Source organism: Pieris rapae, chromosome 9 (assembly GCF_905147795.1).
Source record: "Pieris rapae chromosome 9, ilPieRapa1.1, whole genome shotgun sequence".
Classification (NCBI taxonomy): domain Eukaryota; kingdom Metazoa; phylum Arthropoda; class Insecta; order Lepidoptera; family Pieridae; genus Pieris; species Pieris rapae.
The window spans coordinates 1,746,252-1,766,318 of NC_059517.1; the positions used below are offsets into that span (position 1 = coordinate 1,746,252).

The 20,067-nt window shown below is 32.6% G+C and overlaps 1 protein-coding gene across 3 annotated transcripts in view; it reads right to left on the reverse strand.

The window, feature by feature from the left end:
- Positions 1–20,067, reverse strand: part of LOC110992618 (leucine zipper putative tumor suppressor 2 homolog) — a 77,054-nt gene that overhangs the window by 34,103 nt on the left and 22,884 nt on the right. Inside the window, exon 1 of one of the 3 annotated variants that reach the window (XM_045629543.1) lies at positions 7,115–7,348. The exons of the other annotated variants lie outside the window; for them this stretch is intronic. Within the exon in view, the coding sequence (XP_045485499.1) occupies positions 7,115–7,132 (18 nt within the window). The 5' untranslated portion in view covers positions 7,133–7,348. Of the gene's footprint in view, positions 1–7,114; positions 7,349–20,067 lie in introns of those variants that run through there. 3 annotated transcript variants of the gene reach the window in all.

Here is a 20,067-nt window from a genome sequence, read left to right on the forward strand (position 1 = left end):
GTGTTCTACCAGAAGTCTACAACTTATTTAAAAAAAGTATCTCAAAAAAGATACATCTAAGGCCTATATGTCTAGTGATACTTAAAAATAGATGAAGTCTTGTGAGAATTGTATCGCCGGATGCAGAACCCGCCAACATTTTTATCTTTCAATTCAAATAAGGTTGGATCAACATACTTTATTGATTCCGGTTCGGACGTATTATGAACTCCGGAAGGGGCATAAGCTTAATATACTCTTAATGGAATTTACACATTTAAATGTATATATATTCTAATAATAACGTTTAATAAATCTTAGTATATTTTATCTAACACAAAATGACCGATAATTTAATAAATAATTAATTAAAAAGAAAATCAAAACAAATTTAAATAATTGCGTTTAAGGTACACTACCACAGGGACCAAATTATAATTAATTATACTTAATTAGATTATGTATTTTTATTAATATGTTTGGATTTAATAAAAAATACATAATCGTTTATATTGTATTATATATAATACAGTATTATTATATGATTTTTTTAAATATTTTGTTTATAAATTCTATACTAAGATTCTTAGTTATTTTCTTTATCCCACGAGTCTGTTTGTAACCTCAGTCAAGCGTCAGAACTCCCACGTTTTGGCCTACAGCGATCACCTTACAAAAAACAAAATAGTTTTATAAGTATGACCTTTTAAATAAATCAATACCGACTATGCTAAAGCTATTTATAAGTTCGCTAATTTTAACGACAATAATCTTAAAAAAAACCTTTTGGCATTTGATTTCTATACTATTTCATGATATTTTTATAAGCAAGTAATGTGTTTTGAACATGACTTATACCGTCTGAGTTTTGGATTTAACTCTGGTTTCCTCACCTAATCTTTCAATGTGCACAAAGATGGGAAAGTCAATTGGTTCAGGTGGTACTCTGAGATGAGATTCGCACGCTCAAACCACTACACTTCTGAATGTTCATTGTAGGTAGTCTCTCTAAAACCTATAATCTCTCATTATTAGGATCGGGTTTTCTGTTCCATCGCTAATGAAAGTTACATTCCTACAAAAGCTGGCATCGCTTCTGCAAGCCTTATGATCTTAGTCGGCGGCGGTATCTCCTCCTGTCTGTTATATAAAAAAGGGTTCATCTGGTATGCCAGCTTCTTAAGGCCGTATTGTGAAATTGGTCAGCCTTCCATATTTCAAAATTTTAATCAATTCCGCCAACGTTCCGTGATACGCATTAATGCACTAAAATGGCGAACCATGAAACATAAAACTGTTTTTGGCAAATTAGCATAATACAATTTGGTCAAATACCAAACCCACTCAGTATGTCATTGTAGGCTTTTTTGCAATGAGTCAGCCTTAGCCACAGTCTAATTGTAACGCATCAGTTACAAGAATAATTTTGCAATTTTTTATTCTGACATTATAAGAACATTAAGGTTTTGTTCGTTTTAAAAATAAGCGACTTTGTGGCTGTAATCAGACTGTGTTTACAATATCGCATTTTAAAGATATTAAATGTGGATTTATAATAAAAAAAGTGTTCATTAAAATAGGACCTAATTGAATGCCTCGATTGGGTGATAGGGCCTTCCTAATTATTTAGGTATTCTAGTCATTACATTTTTTTCTTATCGTATGACGTAATTGTATGAATTTGAATAAATGATTTTAAGCCAATTAGGGAATGCAAATTTCATTAGATGTTTTCTATAAATCGAAAACTATCGTTTATATATTATTTAAAAAAGAAAAACATCTTTTATATATTATTAAATAATATATAAACAATAGTTGATGCTTATCGACGAAAAGATGTTATATGTATAATAACAAAACCCTTATTAGAGGATGTTTTCTTCAAAATATATAACACCTGATTACACTGCTTTTTTAACATAAATAAATTGACGTAATTTTCCAGTAATTCCACCTAAAATAACGACTAAATCACGACGGTTTAAATTATATAATTGAGAGTAATTCTTATGACAAAAATGCATGAAATGCATACAGAAGGCCACGAGGAGCACGATAACAATGTAATTGTGTAATTTAACACACTATAATTACTTCAAAATATACCACGAAATTTTAATTGTGCACGTTCTTCGCTAATGTCTTCCGCTAAGTATTTTTAACGTGAATTCGAGAAATCCTGGTACAAATTTAGATTACCATATTAAAAAATAATATAAAATTTTGACAAAAAATACAGCTCGAAATTTTCGAGGTCTATAATTATAGGCGTTTATCCAATCATTACTAACTTCCTTAAATCCAAACTGTACAGCCATTCACAAGTTAAAGCTACCTCCAACTCTTTCCAAATATCTTTCTGTCCATGGCTTTATTTTTCCATTCACTTCTTTCTTACGATTCTTTAGCTCCTATTCAATAATTTAGGCTGTCCTCATCTCTATCTTCTATGGAAAAACGTGTCTTGTGTTTGGAATTGAACTAGAGGTTGACCAATGACAGTCAAACGAACCCATCCTTCATTTGTTTACCATTCCCCCTTTACTCTGATGTTTATATATTCGCGTTATCGCGTTAAGTATATAATTAATGTTTTCCTAAGCTGCACTCTACCATTTACAAAATTCTATCCGTCACAACATAACTAGGTATTTAATTGAGATTCCACTAAAACCATAAATTCTATTACCCTATTCCGCGGGGCATTGTATATTAAGGTCAGTATGTGATATAAATTAACTGTTAATAATATCGGGGTGACTGTTACAGAGGTAATATGTATAAGCTATAATATCGTAAGAGTAATGTGCGATTTCATTCATACAATTTGTATAAAATGTGACTCCTTCAAAATGGCGTCGCAAGTGCTAATATAAATACAATCCTCTTTTATCTATTCCTTGAATTATGTTAACGTTATTTAACTTAAAAACAAATAACAAAACATAACGCTATTAATATATTTCGTAATCCAAGTTAAAATAAATGATAAATCAAAAAACAAGTATACAAAAGACGTAGCCAAAGATTGAATACATCGTATTAAAAAATTAAACATTTATAAAAGAAAATATCTATAAAAATTGTCAATATACACTAAGTACTAAGTAATACCTAATTAGGCTGTATTGTGTGGTGGTGTAAAAGTGAGGATATGTACCCACGTAAAAAGGGTGTCTATTAATAATTATTTTTCAAATCTGTATATTTAAAGCGAAACATCTAGTAACTTTGCAGTTATCTCGGACCTCATTTAATCATGAATCCTGTCCTATAAAAGTTTGAATAGCAATTTTGATCGTTTGATCACCTCACGATAACCAGTTCTTATCTCTTGGAGGAATCTGTAGGATTTGTGAATGGGCACAGTGAGTCAGTGAGTGACGTCACCTAAATACTATATACAAGTTTACCATACATATCAACCGTCTTCAAGCTAGGGGGTTATCAGTTTTAGTTGTTTGGCAGTTCTAGTATTACGGAAGCAGATTTAGTGTAATTTATCCCCCACTCCCCTTGTCAGCAAAAGGAAGCAAAGTATAAAAAATAATAGTACGTAAAAAACGTATTAATTTTTTTATAGGAATCCTCAAAAGTGCATTTTGTTTTTAAGCATAGATGAGTAATATGTGTAAAAAAGTAAATAAATACTGATAACATAATTACCAAATAAGACAATTAAAAATCCAATATGGCTATGATAGTTAGCTAGACCAATGCCAGTTTTTATTGTCAAGTGGAAATTTAGGAAAATATAAAAAAAAACAATTAAAAATTTCGTAAAAGCAAACTGTTTTAATTGGGTAGCATAACAAAATATAGAATATATTTTGTTATATGTAGCTACTAAGGGAGGCTAAGTTAAACATCATTTTACGTCGAGACGAAGTTCAGGAAATTAAATCGTTTATTTGCTAAGATTCAATTAGTTAGACTAATTGACTTATTATAAAAATTCGCACAATCATACATAGACATGCAAATGCCATATATGTCATATAATAAGAACTAAAAAGCTTATATAAAAATATAGCTTTATCGGGCAATAAAGGTATCACATTTTTAATTTACTGTGAAGTCGTAAGTTCCGTTAAAACAATATTGAAACAGTACTTATGAAGTACTCAATATCGAAATGATAAAGCGATACAACTTTCTCTACTTAACAAAATAGTTGTGCGATACCCATCATTAAGCTTAAGCGTATTGAGAGCTTTCTCTGTGATTACAAAATTTTACGACTTTTATCTAATAATGTTTACAAAAAGAAAGTGTTTATGGGTGTTAAACATTTTGATGGAGTAAAGTAATTGAGTCTAAAATAGATATTTATATGAAATTAATATTTTCTCACAGTTTAATATTTAAAAACAGGAAAAGGCTACAACTCCATATGCCACTTGTACGAGAATATCCTAGCCTTATATAAGACACTGACAATAATAGAACTCCGCTTTTTAACTTCTAAGGGTTCTGTTTTACGTAGACACACATTTTATTATGTAAGTGATAACGCCATCCATAGATTTCCAGGCCCAGTCTCGTCGTGGTTAATGTGACATCCTCCCTCGGGAGGGGAAGGCTTAGGCCCGTTTGGGGCAAATGTCCCCTTCGTATGGTGTATGTGTTCGCGCTCTGCTGAAACAGGGCGGTACGGGGCGGGCAATAAGCCCCTTGATGGGGCTGCGGCGAGCGAAGACCTGGCGCGCAGCCGCAGGCCCGCAAATGCATTGCCAGCCTTTTAAGAATTCGTACGCTGTTTTCTTTGAGAACCAAAGTCTTAAATTAAATTTATTTTATCTATCAGTCTGTCCTGTTTCGTATTTGTTTGATAATAAGTTCATTTGGAATAACTGTTCAGAATTTTTGAAATCAGTCCAGTAGTTTTGGAGCCTCTTTAATGTAAAAACTTCTAAATTATTAGCGTTGTTCTTCCATTCGTCCATATTAACTGTTTAAACTCTTTCCCCAATATCTCTTTTAATTGTAAATTTAGGGAGGAATAAAATTGGCGACATTTAGAGGTCTTTGCATTTTGCTCACTCAGGTTTTCTTAATTTTATAAACGTATCGAGTTCTTAGATCGTCGAAGTAACGAGAGTATAGCCAAACGTAGCCACTCTCCTCAACTGTTATGCATTCATTTGTTTCATGGCAAATAGCAAGTCATTATTTCTTGACGACTATTAATAATTAAAACTAAAATCCTCTATTATTTAAAGCACCACGATGACCGATACTGAAACCGTACATAAATAAAGAAATTTATTGCTATAGCAAGACAATGTAGAATACTCACAATTGTATACAAATTCACACCTAATATAACAGAACATTAAACCGAGAATATAAAGATGTTCAGACTTCCGTCAACACTTGGTAACGAATGGCTCGACTATTGTGAGCACTGTTTACTAACAAGCAGCAAGTTCTATGGCGAAGTGCATTGCACTCTGTAATAGGCAAAACAAACATTTGAAATAACATATTTGTATCGTGGCTACAATGATAATTTATGCGAATTAACTGTGTACAGTTGTGACGTTGTCATCGGAAAATGTTACTTCCTATGTTAGGCGTAGAGGCTGTTGCTATGATCGCCTTGTCTATGTTATCTCATCTCGAAGTACATAGAGATGGAATAACATAGACAAGGCTAACTGGCTTTTTATTCTAGAAGTGGGTTGACAGCTAAGTACACTGATAGATGACAAATCTTTGTTTTTAATTGTACCGCCGCCAATAGACACTCCAACTACCAGAAGCCGCAAGCCTTTTCCGAGCCTTTTAAGAATTGGTATGTTCTTATCTTGAAAGACCCTAAGTCGAATTGATTCGGAGATTGAGACAGCATGGCATCACTTGGATCTGTTCATAAAAAAGCTGTTAGAGGGCTGAGGATTATCCTACATTGTCAACTGGCCCTGACCCTTCCAGAACGCAGTTATGTCAAAACATACCACACAACTCCCCTTAAATGTACGCTTTTATCATAAAAATAAAATACAAGTTATAAGAATTAGTAATTATTTGTATAAAGCGTACATAGAATTTGACAGAACTATAAGAGAAGGAGCGCAGAGGCACGATCATAAGTCCTCATTTTTGAAGTCGGTTAATACTAGAGCACGTTACCGTTTCATAATACGCTAATAAGATTAATAGACAAGTTAATCTACTTATTTACTTATTCGGTATTTTATTTGTGTCAATAGTTCGAAAGTAGAAAGTATATATTTATAATTTAGTCGACAATTTTATATGTTCACAGTAAAATCATAATACTTTATTATTTGGCAACAACTGTTGGACCTTTTTTAAATTGTAATATTTATATACCTTATTTTGTTTGCGTGTTGATCAGGACTAATCTTAGGCAGACCGGTAGTGGTATATTTGAAAAATCGTTAAAATATTCGATAAGCGTTGAATAACTTGTGTAAATATTTACTTATGGAAATCGACCGCTGCGATAACACAGCTGCAACTCCAACAACACGAGCAGAATATTCAGCTTTAATGGCCAAACAGTCTAATTTGAGACGTTTGAAAAAAAAAAAACGTATTTACACCGCTACTGGTGTTAGCCGCGGACAATATAGAATCTGGCATAAATAAACAATCTTGTCCAAAACAAAAAAAAATACTTTAATTATTTTATATATTATAGTAATTAATCTAAATAATTAAACTACACTAAACAAATTAAATGAGCCAAACACCTATTTTTTATGAATTCAATCTCAAAACTTATAAAATAAATTGATTTCAATATTGGTAACCCAAATAGATAAAATTCAGAATCGGGTTTTATAATCTATATCTAAAGATAATAAAACTTCAAGATAAGTTGTCAGGACGATATTTTATGCACTGTATCCGGTGAATATTTGTAAACATCCATTTCTAATCATACAATAACGAACGCTGTAATAAGATCGTGATAAAGCTATAATGCAATATCTACGTGACTTTAACAAAGAGTTCATACTTCGCAACTAAAAAGTTCAAAGCATAAAAGTTCATTTAATAACTGTTGTGTCTGCAGGCAATTAGACAACAAAAGCGTTAACAAGGTCATTAAAACAATTTACTAAACTAAGCGTTAAATGCCAGTAAATGTCACACTCACCTCGTATAGAGACGTCATGTTGAACTCACGACGTAAAATCAGCAGAATCACAGGCCTAACACATTTTTTTTAAATTAAAAAGAAAATAAAACGTCAAAAACAACTGTCAAAGTTCGCGCCGAACGCAGCGCAGAGTATGCAAGGTTTTCGTAATTCGAATATACGCTCTCGTATCTGATACACGACCCGCGCGTGTGACGCGTTCGGTGTTTAGACTTGGCACTGAACGCTACGGGCTTCTACCGTTGAATGGCGCTGTTGTGCTCAATGAACCGGAGTTCGGAGGGCACAGATCCATTTGACCCCATAGCTTTTGAATTTATTTTGTATTTATAGGGGCTCCCATTAGGATTTATATGACATGTGACCATCGGTGGGCATATAAATGCTTGAATAAATAAAGTTAGATAACTGACAGATACGTTGCTATTAAAGGATTGTATACCATTATAAATCGGAAATACATCAGAATAACTTGGATTTTATTCAGGTCACTTCCTAGTAATCAATGTTTATCAGCTGAATATTAATACAAGATAAAAATACATTCAATAAACCCAAATGTTTTGATATGCATCATAAAATACTACTCAAACACATTTAGTTCCAGATTTCCGAAGCATTTCTTAATTATCCATAGTAAAAGCCAGCGGTGATGAAATTTCTAAACAATGCATGCATATTATTTGCAAGTAATTATTATAATTTATAAACAAAGCATTCGCCAAGCTCATAGGTGCCAATATGAAGGTGTACCGTTAGTGCAGTATATATACTATAGTATAGCAACACTATACCGTTTGTTAATAAACTTAAGTCGGTCAAAAATATGAAAATACAATCCTTATAACATAAACGATCCAATATTGCTAACATTATACAAATTATAAACAAATAAACGTTTAAATAATCCTGTTTTTATATAATTTTTCATTGCATTAACACGTTTAAAAAAAAAGAAATTACCCTATATTGCAATTAAAGAGATATCATATCATACTAATTAAGTAAAAATATCAATACTTTTTATTTAGGTTATTAGGTTGTTAATGGCTATATTTAAAAAGTAAATCATAATAATCTTTTTTTTTAAACTGAAGGTTCCCGTCAGTAGGTATCGGGTTGGCTTACTAAACACCGCCTTGAATATTTAGAGTATCAAACAAAACAATTAGAGGGCCTAGGGAGAATTAAAAACATTATTTACATTTCTATTCCCACGACAATCGCGTATTAACAATCCTGGGAAAAATACTGTAGCGAAGAAGTAAATCGACTAACTGATTAACTGATAACAATCTTGATAGATGTGGGCAATGAAAATTGATTAACGACGATACGGCCCGTATTGTAAACGATAGTTTTTTAATTTGCGGTACGTATGGACAAACTAAACACTTGTTATCAAATCCGAATAAGTTTGCAGAATATGAAGGGTGAATAGGAAATTATCGTTACTACGATGCGTCCAAATAAAGTCAGGAATTATATTCAGCGTTACATGGTTCGTATTTGTGTACTATTTAAAAAAAATATTTTTTATGTTTTATTTCGTGTTGGTGCCGTTAAATTATAAATAAAGATTTTCATTAAATTATATTTTGTAATTATACAATAACAAGGGTAATTTTACCCTGATATTTTATAATACATACACACATACAAAAATAACATTTTTTTTTCGCTTCGGTCGCAGTTCTCTGCTTATGTTTCGAGATCTATTTCTTGTAATAGGCAAGTAGGTGATCAGCTTTCTGCGTTTGAAACACGCCGTGTCCTTTCTTTTGGTCTAAGGCATACCTCACCAGGTACAGCAAATAAACAGTTCTGTTCACTTTGAATTATCGTTACGAATATATATTCGTAATTAAACTCCCAAATAGATTTTGAAGCAATTCATGTGTATTCAAGTGGAGTCCACAATTTACTTTATTATACCTATATTTTTTTGTATATTTGTATGTAAGACGTGTATACAGGAAAATGTCTGTCGGATCCGTTGGTCTAATAAAAACAAATGATAAATCATTGGAAGACTAATTTCTGGTAACATCTTAGACTCAAGATTAAATTCGATACGTACACTTGTTGTTACTATTTATATCAGGTGCCTTAATGGGATTCGCCTGTGTGAACTTGAACTTCATAAGACATATAATACGAGAGATTGTGTTTCAAATCGCCTTATGTTTCATGATTTCTTTGAGGCTTTCACATGAGTAGTAAGATTAAGGTTTTAGTTACAGTTTTCACTTTAAATTGAAAGAAACGTTTTCATTATAAAACTTAACATAAAAAATAACTTCAAAATCATGTCCACTGAAATGATATACAATTGACATTGTAATGGTTACCATAAGAATGTAAGTGCGGGCTTCTATTTTACTATACCTTCTGCTGATGGAGGACAAATTTTTGTTTTTAATTTATTTTATTATAATTAATTACTTACAAATATTGTGTAAAATAAAAAGACAAAGAGTTTATTGCCAGCCTACTCTTCCGTTCTATGCCTTTGATTTGAGAACTGACATTAAATGTAAAATTAATACAGTACATTGTGTTACCTATATGAATAAATGACTTTGACTATTTCTCATATATTAAAACTACTACACCGGTTATACTATAGACATTTTGAAAGTCAAAATTACAAGGTAAAATATTTTAAAAAATCTAGTTTCCCCTTGTAATAGGTAATTTCATGTGGAGAAGAATGGGCAGGGAAATCCATTTCTCGAGAAGCTGTATTAAAAATTACACTAACGAAATTTACGTGTTTACACAAACTTTATCAAAATCCAATAGTATAACGTAAATACGGGACGAATAGTTTCTTTTTTGTAGTCATAGATAGAATGCACAAAAACAAAACCTGTCTGTTTCTTGTTCTCAATATTTCTTGGACCTAACAAATATTTCTTCTAAAAATGATTGAATAAAACAGTGTAACGACGAAAATCTATCAAAACTTTTTTCTCTTTAACTATAATTTCACCTCGATAAGACACTTAGGTATCTTGCCCCAAGCTTAGGTATCTTGAATTCTCCGGTTACAATAAGTAATCTTAAGGTAAACCCTAAAAGTTAAAACCTGTTGAGATCGCACGTGTTTTCGCGAGACGAATTTCGGCGATGATCCGGTTTTATGACAACTTTCTAGTGATTCCCACATATCCTTATAAGTGCTAATGGATTTTATTGGACAATACGATAATGCCTGTCATTTGTTTATGTGCTATTCAACTTCATAGAGCCATAAATGATGAGCTTTTGTATTGTGTGAATTTATTGACATTTGATGTCGCTTCACTAGAGTCATTTATCTATGAATGAAAGTTATTTAAATATTTATTTATAAGTAATCTTGCAGCTTCCCATATACATATTACTAGCAGACTCGGCCAAGCGTTGCTGTGGCTAAGGTTTTTGTTATATTACATAGTAGTAAACTATTCAAGGGAAACGGTAGGAGAACTTATGTGAAAGGTAGATAGCTTATGTGAAACGTTGGTATGTACTTTTAACACAGCGCCATCTGCTAGAATTGTATCAAATAATAAACAAATATTTGCAATAAAATAATATTGCGGGTATAAATTGAAATGTACGCTATTAAGTTACTCGTATCTTTTAAGTTAAATCAAACTGCACACGGTCTGCAATTTGATTGATATCGGTTCAGTAGTTTAGGAGTCCATAGCGGACAAACGACGTTACACGTAATTTATATATTGTATTAAGATAAAAGAAATTAAGAAGAAAAAAGAAGTAGTTAATGTACAAAGCCAAAACAATGATAAACAAAATATATAACAGAAAACATAAGTACATTAATAGAAAAAAAAGTCTGAAATTAAACTTTAAAGAATATATTGAAATTAAAACTAAATTATTACTACTGTTAAAAAAAGTCTATAACTTTCCACTTCTTAAAATATTTCCGCACGTCCTCTTTGTTAAGGTGGAAATTGTCACCTTCATAACTTGTGTAATTATTATGATATATTCATTAACTATGTTTTGAAACAGGAGTATAAAAGTGGAGGAAGAAGATTATTTAGAAGATTAAACTGGTGCTCGAAGTACAATAAACGCAAAAGAGAGAAGACAATTTAGAAGTTGGATGGATCAGATTAAGTAAACAGCATGTACATAACAGAGAGTGTACAAAAATGGAAGGATTTCTAGGCCTTTGCTTAAAAAGGACCCTAAGGAAGTCGAATTGGTTCGGAAATACTTCAGTATCTTTTATTTTATATTATTATTATGTTTTGTACAGTCTCTTCTGACTTTTGTCTGTGTATAAACGACTTAAAATGTGAATGATTTTATGGTACGTTTCGAAAAGCCGTAAGAATTAAGCATATCGTTATAACATTAATTACTGTTAAATGCCAATGTGCTTATAATCGAATCTCGTAAAATTATATTAAGTGCAAATAAAGTCAGCGCATTCATTACTTTGTATTACTATATAATTATTATTGTGAGGTGTTAAATTTAATGGCATTTTTACTAAACTTGGAATTATGACATTAGGTTCTTATTATGTGACATAAGAAAATCATATGACTTTTATAATTAACGGATCTAAACGAACCACATTCTTTGGAAATAAACGATTTATTATTTATTTATTAAATATAACTTTTGGAAATTTAGTCTTGTCGTGAAAACCTGCAATATAGGCAATCGTTTATTTTCATTAAAACCAAAACACTTGTTAACAGTGAGAACTTAAACTATGCAATCTACAAACGTTTTAAACAGTTTTAAGCAATTAAAAATGTCGCAAGTCAGGTAAAATGCGAGTGACAAGCTACCGATCATTGGGAAACAGTTAAAATGTTAAAAAATCGTGACTCCAAGTCACGAGCGACCAGTCTAGTCTACTTCTCGCTGACATGTTCATAAATATACAGTATTGTCTTACTAAATGCCGTGGTATTTAAATTTATAGAAATAAGAGAAAAATACTAATTAATTGCTCTATGCTATAGCAAAGTAAAATAAGTCAGTGGTCACAACCTTTTTAGGCCTGGGTCTCAGATTTCTATATCTGTTTCATGATCATTTGTTTGTAGGTGATACCTGTGCCTAACACACGCCGTCGACTTTTTGGGGCTAAGGCAAGCCATACATACCTCACGATGCTCACGTTTTCCATCACCATTCGAGCGAATGTTATAAAGAAAGTCTATTGTAGCAGTCGGATTGAACCTACGACCTCAGGGATAAGAGTAGCACGCTAAAGCCACAACAAAAACAGGTTCTAATTTTTTTTATTGAAACCCATGAAAAAGCAGTGTGAAAAATTTCCTATATCCCATACGCTGCGGAAACTATCGACAATAGAGCAAAATATATAGAGTACATACCAAAATGGAACATTTGGAGAAACTGCCTTTAGGGAAATGAAAAAGAGTTGATATCAGATTCGTAAACCTAACCAATATGCAAAAAAAAAATCACCGTGACACGAGAATTTTGTACATAAGATAATCACTAACCTGGCTGATGCTAGCGTCAACTAATGTCACTTTTAAATCAATAATTTGACAACACAGTCATATACATAGTTTGAATATTCATATAGCTTTCACAAAAACTAACGTAATACTTTAATGGTAGCTATGAATATGTATCTTCATAATGGATTCCATTAATATGTGAGGTGACAAGTATGATTCAGAAGCAGCCATTACGTCCTATCAGCAAAGGTAAGTATACTACAGTGTTTGGGGATTATTATTATTATTATTAATAACTTCACGTGCATTGAGTTTTAATGTGGTAGTAGTGGTACTTTCAGTACCGCTACCACCAAAAATGCCTGATAGAATGATCAACAGAGTCTATCCAGGATAAAGAGCGCGTCGGTAGAACGAGAAATCATAATTTATGTTACTATTACACAATCACACAATAGACAGTAATAGATTAAAATATTTACAAAAATACTATTCCTTATACAATAGGAACTGTCATAAAGCAGACCATCAGTGCACTCAACGGACAAATAAAAACGTCTGTTAATTTATGCAGTTCATTAATAATTTTAAAGAGGGTAGTTTTCACTTTTCACCGAGGGTACCAACTAGTAACGGCGGTCGATGTCGCTTCTTGACGTAAACATCAGATACGCTGTGGACTACATAATTGTACGATTTTACTGATAGCCAACCTCCAGTAGGAGAAGATGAATAGTTAATCTTCTACTAGTGGAGACTACAATCGTTCAAGGAGGTGTTGGTTATAAATAACTTGTACTCTTTCATATTTCTCAAATGAAGAAACCAGAACTTGAAGATCCCACCACGCAAATGTGATACCAGAGCTATTGCTGATAGTACTTGGTATAACAAATAGCAATAAGATACAGCAAAAGAGCATTAATATTCATAGATAGTTTACAAACAAATGGACGGAATACATTGGTGTATTTGCGAAGATAATGTTCATATTCCCCTATCTATAAAGGCAATCAGACGCAGAATGGCGCTAGTGTCGTACCATTAATTGTATCTGCGCGTTGAGAAATTGTTGTAATGCCTTTAATGCTTTGATAATTTATCAATAGGAGAGTCTTAAGAATGCCTATGTTTTAACATACCTATACTTATTTATAACAAGTTCAATGGATTTTATGGGATCCGAGCATTCATTATTCGTCAGAATCGTAATGCGGAGTACATTATTATCATTACAGTCGCATTGGCTCCAGTAAAATTATATATTGTTAGTTATAAGATTTAGGAATTTTAGTTTAATTTTTTAATGTTTGTATGTAGGTTAGTTGGTGTGGGTAATATAATGGAATTCTATCGCATTAGTTATAACTGTAAAGATAGGAAAATTTAATGGAAAATAAATAAATAAATAATAAATAAATAAATAAAATATTTGTTTCGTAATCCTTTAGCTTATATAAATTAGATATAACAAACAACAATTAACTAAAGATATATCCAAAAATTGGAATATCTGATACAGGTTCAATCATTTACGAAAGGAAAAAAAAACAATAAAAATGATTAAATACATTTAACTAAGTACATAAATAAATTGGAGATGTGTGATGGTCTAAAAGTGAGGGTATGTATCTGAGTGGGTGTGTAAGTAGGGTGTGCTGATGCAGGTGATTTAGCGCTATCCATATTCTTATTACTTTCTCTTCTTATATAACTACGGTGGTGTAATTGTAACAAGACGGGAGAAATTTGAGTTTCATATTGAATGAAGCTTTACACAATCCCACCTGATGCTAATTAAGATGCAGCATTTAATCGTCGCTTCAATGAACCCATATTATACTGTCTAGGGTAGTTGGAAGGGTGCAAATAGTTCCAATCCCTTGCTGTTTTTAGAAGAATCCACGAGCCAAAATGGGGCAGTTCCTGGGGATGTCAACAACAAAGGGTTGAAACTCCAACTTTATTCCTCTTGTCTGTTCTACGTCCTTAATTTGAAAACTGACATTAAATTTAAATTTAGAACTTTTTATTTGTTCATAAGTGTACATCAATAAAAAAAGGTTTTACTTTTAAGATAGTCGGAGCTATAGAAGCGTTTTACGTGATTGTACATAATATTAAGAGTCTACGTACATTCTAATGAGACGTCGCTTGCAAGGGTAATTTACAATCGTATAGCTATTTCATTGAATAAATTCTAGCCTAATTAAGTGTTTAAATATATATGTCCGACTCACGTTTTGCAACTTGAGATATTTCTTAAGATAAATGTCTATTCCAGCCCATTTTATTATATGTATTTATTTTACTTATAAATTAAGTGATACTGCCAGCCATTTACACTCATATTGCCAGAGGACTCGTGCATTGTCGGCCTTTTTAGAATTGTCCCTTTTTTTGAAGGACCCCAAGTCGATACGGTTTGGAAATACACGACATATATTTACAACCACAGATTTTCTTTAACCATATTTACGTACTTTTTAATTTAACCAATTTTTACATTAAAAACAAAATAAAATGAAAGTGTGTTTCTTAGACAACAGATCATTATGTATGAGATTTGTGAACCCTTTAAAGTAAAAAATACCTGTGCCAGGGTTGCCAGCTCCTCCATTACAAACTTAATAGTACTTTTTTTAATTAAAAAAAAATGCTTTTGAAGGATCGAAAGGCGTTGGAGACATATGACATAAGGCTCGCGTACTCCTTACAATAGATTTAAAATACAAAAAATATTAATTCAAATAAACAAACGAATCTCGTTTTATATACAGCTACACCACAAGTATTCAATTTGACAAGCATGCCTGTATTAGATTGCCTTCCCATGACCTCCGCAGATTGAACCATCTCATTGTACGCGTCAATATTAACCCATACATTTTTGATTTCAACCTTTATATAACCTCGACTGATTGCTCTACTTAGGTTTGAGTGTATATTACGGAATATAGTTTAAGTGTATATTACAGATAGCCAGTTAGTGTATATTATAGATAAGATTCTTTTTTTTCTTAATCCTTTTCATAAATTCTATATAATTACAAACAAATACACTGAAAATATAGCCAAAGATGAAATACATCATACATTTTACTACAAAAAGGGAACAAACAAACAAAAAGTATTCAATACATTTAACTAATTGTGATTCAATTTATTTAACTAAGCCTAATTTGGTTGTGTTGTGTGATGGTGTAAAAGTGTGAGTATGTACGTGATGGTGTGTATGTGGGGTGTGCTCTTGACGTAGATGATTTTGCGCTATGGATATTCTTAATACACTTTTTAACCACATTCCGCGATAGCCTAAACAACTCAAGGCTTAAATAGTGGTCATTTATGTAGGTTCTTCAAGTTGTTCAAGTATCGCGCAGCCCGTATGTCCGGACAAAACAAAACATTTTAGGATTTTTCAATGGCACTCGTAAGTAACAAAATTGTTGTTTATATTTTTAATCCCCTATTGGGAATTCAATATAACAATCTTTCAATATTAAGTTTAATTAATTCCTGGAAACGACAGCGCTACGAAAACGAATTGTACAATTTTCCGTTTACTAGTCGTTTTTGTATTCCAATCCATTGGAGTTTGGATTGGTATAGTACTCTCATTAAGCTGCCAATTCAAGCATTAAATAAAGAAGATAAACACGAAAAAACAATGAAACAGCGTGGGAAGCTATCATTCTAATGTACGTAAAAGTTCTAGTGTTTTCAGTGTTTCTATTGTTCAGAAATCAATGTTCTAAATTAATTAATTAATTCGTTCTTTCTTAACATAATAAATCGTGTCCGTTGTGCTGTCAATTTCTAATTTATCTTTAATTACAATGAATATATACTTATAATATAAAGTATAGTATAAAGTATAATATAAAACTTTTCAGTGTGTCAAAATTGAACTAAGAGATAAAATATTTAATTCCGTATTACCTCGACGCCCGTCCAGCTACTGATGTATTTCCAAGCCAATTCGACTTAGTATTCTTTGAGAAAAAAGCGTACCAATTATTAAAAGGCCGACTACGCGCTGGCCAGTCCTCTAGTAATGTGAGTATCTATGGGCTTGGATGCGGCTCATGCCCCTTCTGCCCAAATCCTCGAATTTGAAAATATATAACTAGTTTTGCTGTGATATAATTGTCATTTAACCTAGGGGCCGTTCATAAAATACGTCACACTGAAATCAGCTTTTTTTGACCCCCTCCCCCCCCATTCTCACGCTGTGTCACACTTTTTGTGACCCCCCCTAGAAATATTTCGTCACAAAAACTAAGACCCCCCCCCCCTACTGAGTATGATAAATTCTAGAGAAATAGTATTTTCATTTGTTACTGAATCGAGAGCGCAGGGTACGTGGAAACGTTACTCTCTCAAGTATTGGAAAAACAAAGAAACCCGTTGTGAGCGCTCATGTCATGTAATAAACGGCGAACGTCACGCTGCCCTATACCCCCCCTCCCCCCTTGTCACATCTTGTCACTCGGCCAGACCCCTCCCCCCCTTGTATGCGAACGTAGTTTATGAACGGCCCCCTAACAATAACAAAAAATAAAAATAATTCAAGATTCCTAGTCTTGATATTACATAAATTTCACACAACGTAAGGTACTAATTTAAATAGATATATGACCTAAGCGATTTCATTACGTTCATAAGACTTTAATTATATCAGAAGCAATTGCCAATTACATTGTAATTATATAACATATTGAACTGTCCGGTTGTTCGCATTCTAAAAGCACACGGAACCAGGAAGGCGACAGAGTTCAAGACTGAAAGACATGGATGTATAGAAAGTGGTGGGCTTTAGTAGTTAATAAAATTGTTTTCTAAACAAAAGCTTCGTAAAAATTATTCTTTTAAACTTAAAAATGATAACTAAAAACTTCCACAGGCGCAACTTACCACATTACATTCCAGTATTGACAATTTAAAATTGATAATTGACAGTTGACACTTGATACTTGAATGTTGTTTCACGATTTCATGAATTATATAAAAAATGTATTATTGGCTGCATTTTATTAGCTAAAATTTGTGAGTTTTCGCGTTAGTATTGCTACGCCACTGACAATAGAAAATTCAATAGCAAAACTCCAGCGCAGCGTATGTTATATCACTACACAGAGCAATAAAATATGTTACTGACGTATCCAGCAACTGTAACGCACTTGAACGAAGACAATACGCATTGTACTGTTTTTTGTGGCTATGCGCCTGAGTTTGACGTAATTTACAAGCGTGTAAAGGTCATGAGACTACCGGTTTTGCACAATTATTGCATACGCTACGGGTTCTAACACAATTTTAATAACACGCACTTAGTTCAAAGTAGTAGCCGGCAAACGCACCCGCTAAAATGGGTATCCCTGTGCTGGAATGAATGCCATTTTGGGCGTCCCGTAGCACTATGGACAATGGTAGAACGTTTTACTGATGTTGTTATTGACGCAATTTAAAAGTTTATTGAATAGAAAGAGTAATCTTTTCAGATCTGTTCGCTTCAATATTTTAAAATTAATTTCTTACAAATATTTGTAGGAATAAACTATAATATGAAGATTATGTTACATAGTATGCAGATATATATAATATCTATTTATACCATTATATTATATTTATATCACAAAAAAATTGTCGCTTGAAATAATCGTTTTTTAATTTTAACGAAATTAAGCTTCAGCTAAAGCGAAATTGGACAAAAACATAGTACCTACAGTTGTGCTACTACTAATATGTCACAGGCAACTTGCTAAATTAGCCGTTCAATTAACAGCCTTGACTTTTAACTAAATAGCGCAGTTTAACTAGTAGCCTGAAAGATATTCAGTCGTAGCGTACGACCTACTATCTATCTAATTAAAGATTTAAGTTGGGGCCTGTGCACTGGAACCCCACGGCCCAAGAGACTCTCCAAACGGAACAAAATCGAAGTTGGAGGGAATAATTCTAAATGATTTAGTTTACTGTAATTTAAAGCTATTCCACATTTTTTTGTTATATCTATATAAAAACTAACCCAAGGAATAAATAACGTTACAATTTTTTGTAATTATATATGCACTGTAATATAAACATTTGTTCAAGTTGTTCAAATCTATAAGGAAACGAATAAATTCATCTTCATCGTGACGTGAATTGAGCTTTCTCAAAAACTGTTATCGTGTACACTTATCAAGATCAGTCAGCAAATGAACTGGTTTTTGCACGATTTTTTAATAAAAACTTTGACCCAGTTTACTCCAAAATATCTATATAATTAAAAAAAAACACGGACACGGCACAGAAGTATGCCCAGGGTGAGGTACACAAACTATAGATAAAATTGGGATGGTATAGGGTTTACATGAAGCGATTACGCCCAAACCACTTTGACCTTCGCACCGGATTGGGCAACTTAGAAGTTTGGCTCGCAGTAGCGCAAGCAGTAGGAGACGCTTTTGACGAGGACACGGATTAAGGGAAACTGTTATCGTGCCTCCCGTCCATAGTAGATGGGGCTTATGGGTTTTAGTTAAGTTAATTTAATTCCCATCAAAAACAAAAAGCGATCGCTTACACCGTTAAAGCGATTACTAAAGATTTTAATTATTTATACATGGAATAAGTGTAATTTAATAAAAATATGTGCTTTATTTTTTACGAATAATTAAAATCACTTCCAAGCCTTTGATCAGACTGTTCAGAAACTGTAAATAAATAAACAGAATAATTAAAATAATTAAAAATGTATAAACAAAATTAAAACAAATATAAATATTGTTATTTGTTGAGCGAGGAAAGCGCCAACACTGGGGTGACTTAAAGATTACAACCTAGTTGTATTTCAGGAATGTAAAAACAATTAATTTCCACAAGAAACAAACCCGCACCGTACTTCGCTTGCAAGTACTTTCGCTGCTTGACCTTCATCTGGTGCCCCACTGTACTACAACCTGAGGCAGGCTTTCTCGATACATAGGGCTGTCACACAATATTTAATAATTTTCTACACCAATAGGCTTGTCACGTAATTGTGATTGTGCCATCTTAACATTAAGTTATCGAAATTACAAAAAAGACCTGCAGGTTAAATTAAAAAGAAAGTATGATTAAATTGACATTTTTGCGGCTCCTATGTAACGTCAACGTTGACGAGAGCTTCTGGGGACAATAAACTAATACTTCCGGTGCCTCTTTATTACTAAAGGTCGACTGTTAACAACTAGAATTGCCGGGTATCTTGCGCTACTCTAATCAGCTCCTCGGATGTGATGACGGTCCTTTACGTTCCACAACTACAACTTCTTCCTTCAACCAGCCCGTCTTAAGCCTTGAACTTTACCATCATTATAAGCTGCGCTGTCGTATTGATAATAAGAAAAAATATAGTAACTATTAAACACGCAAAAAATTGTCAGCCTCAAATGCTAACGGTTTTCATACATACGGCTGTAGGAGGAGTTGCTTCTCTTCTGCTTGTTTGAT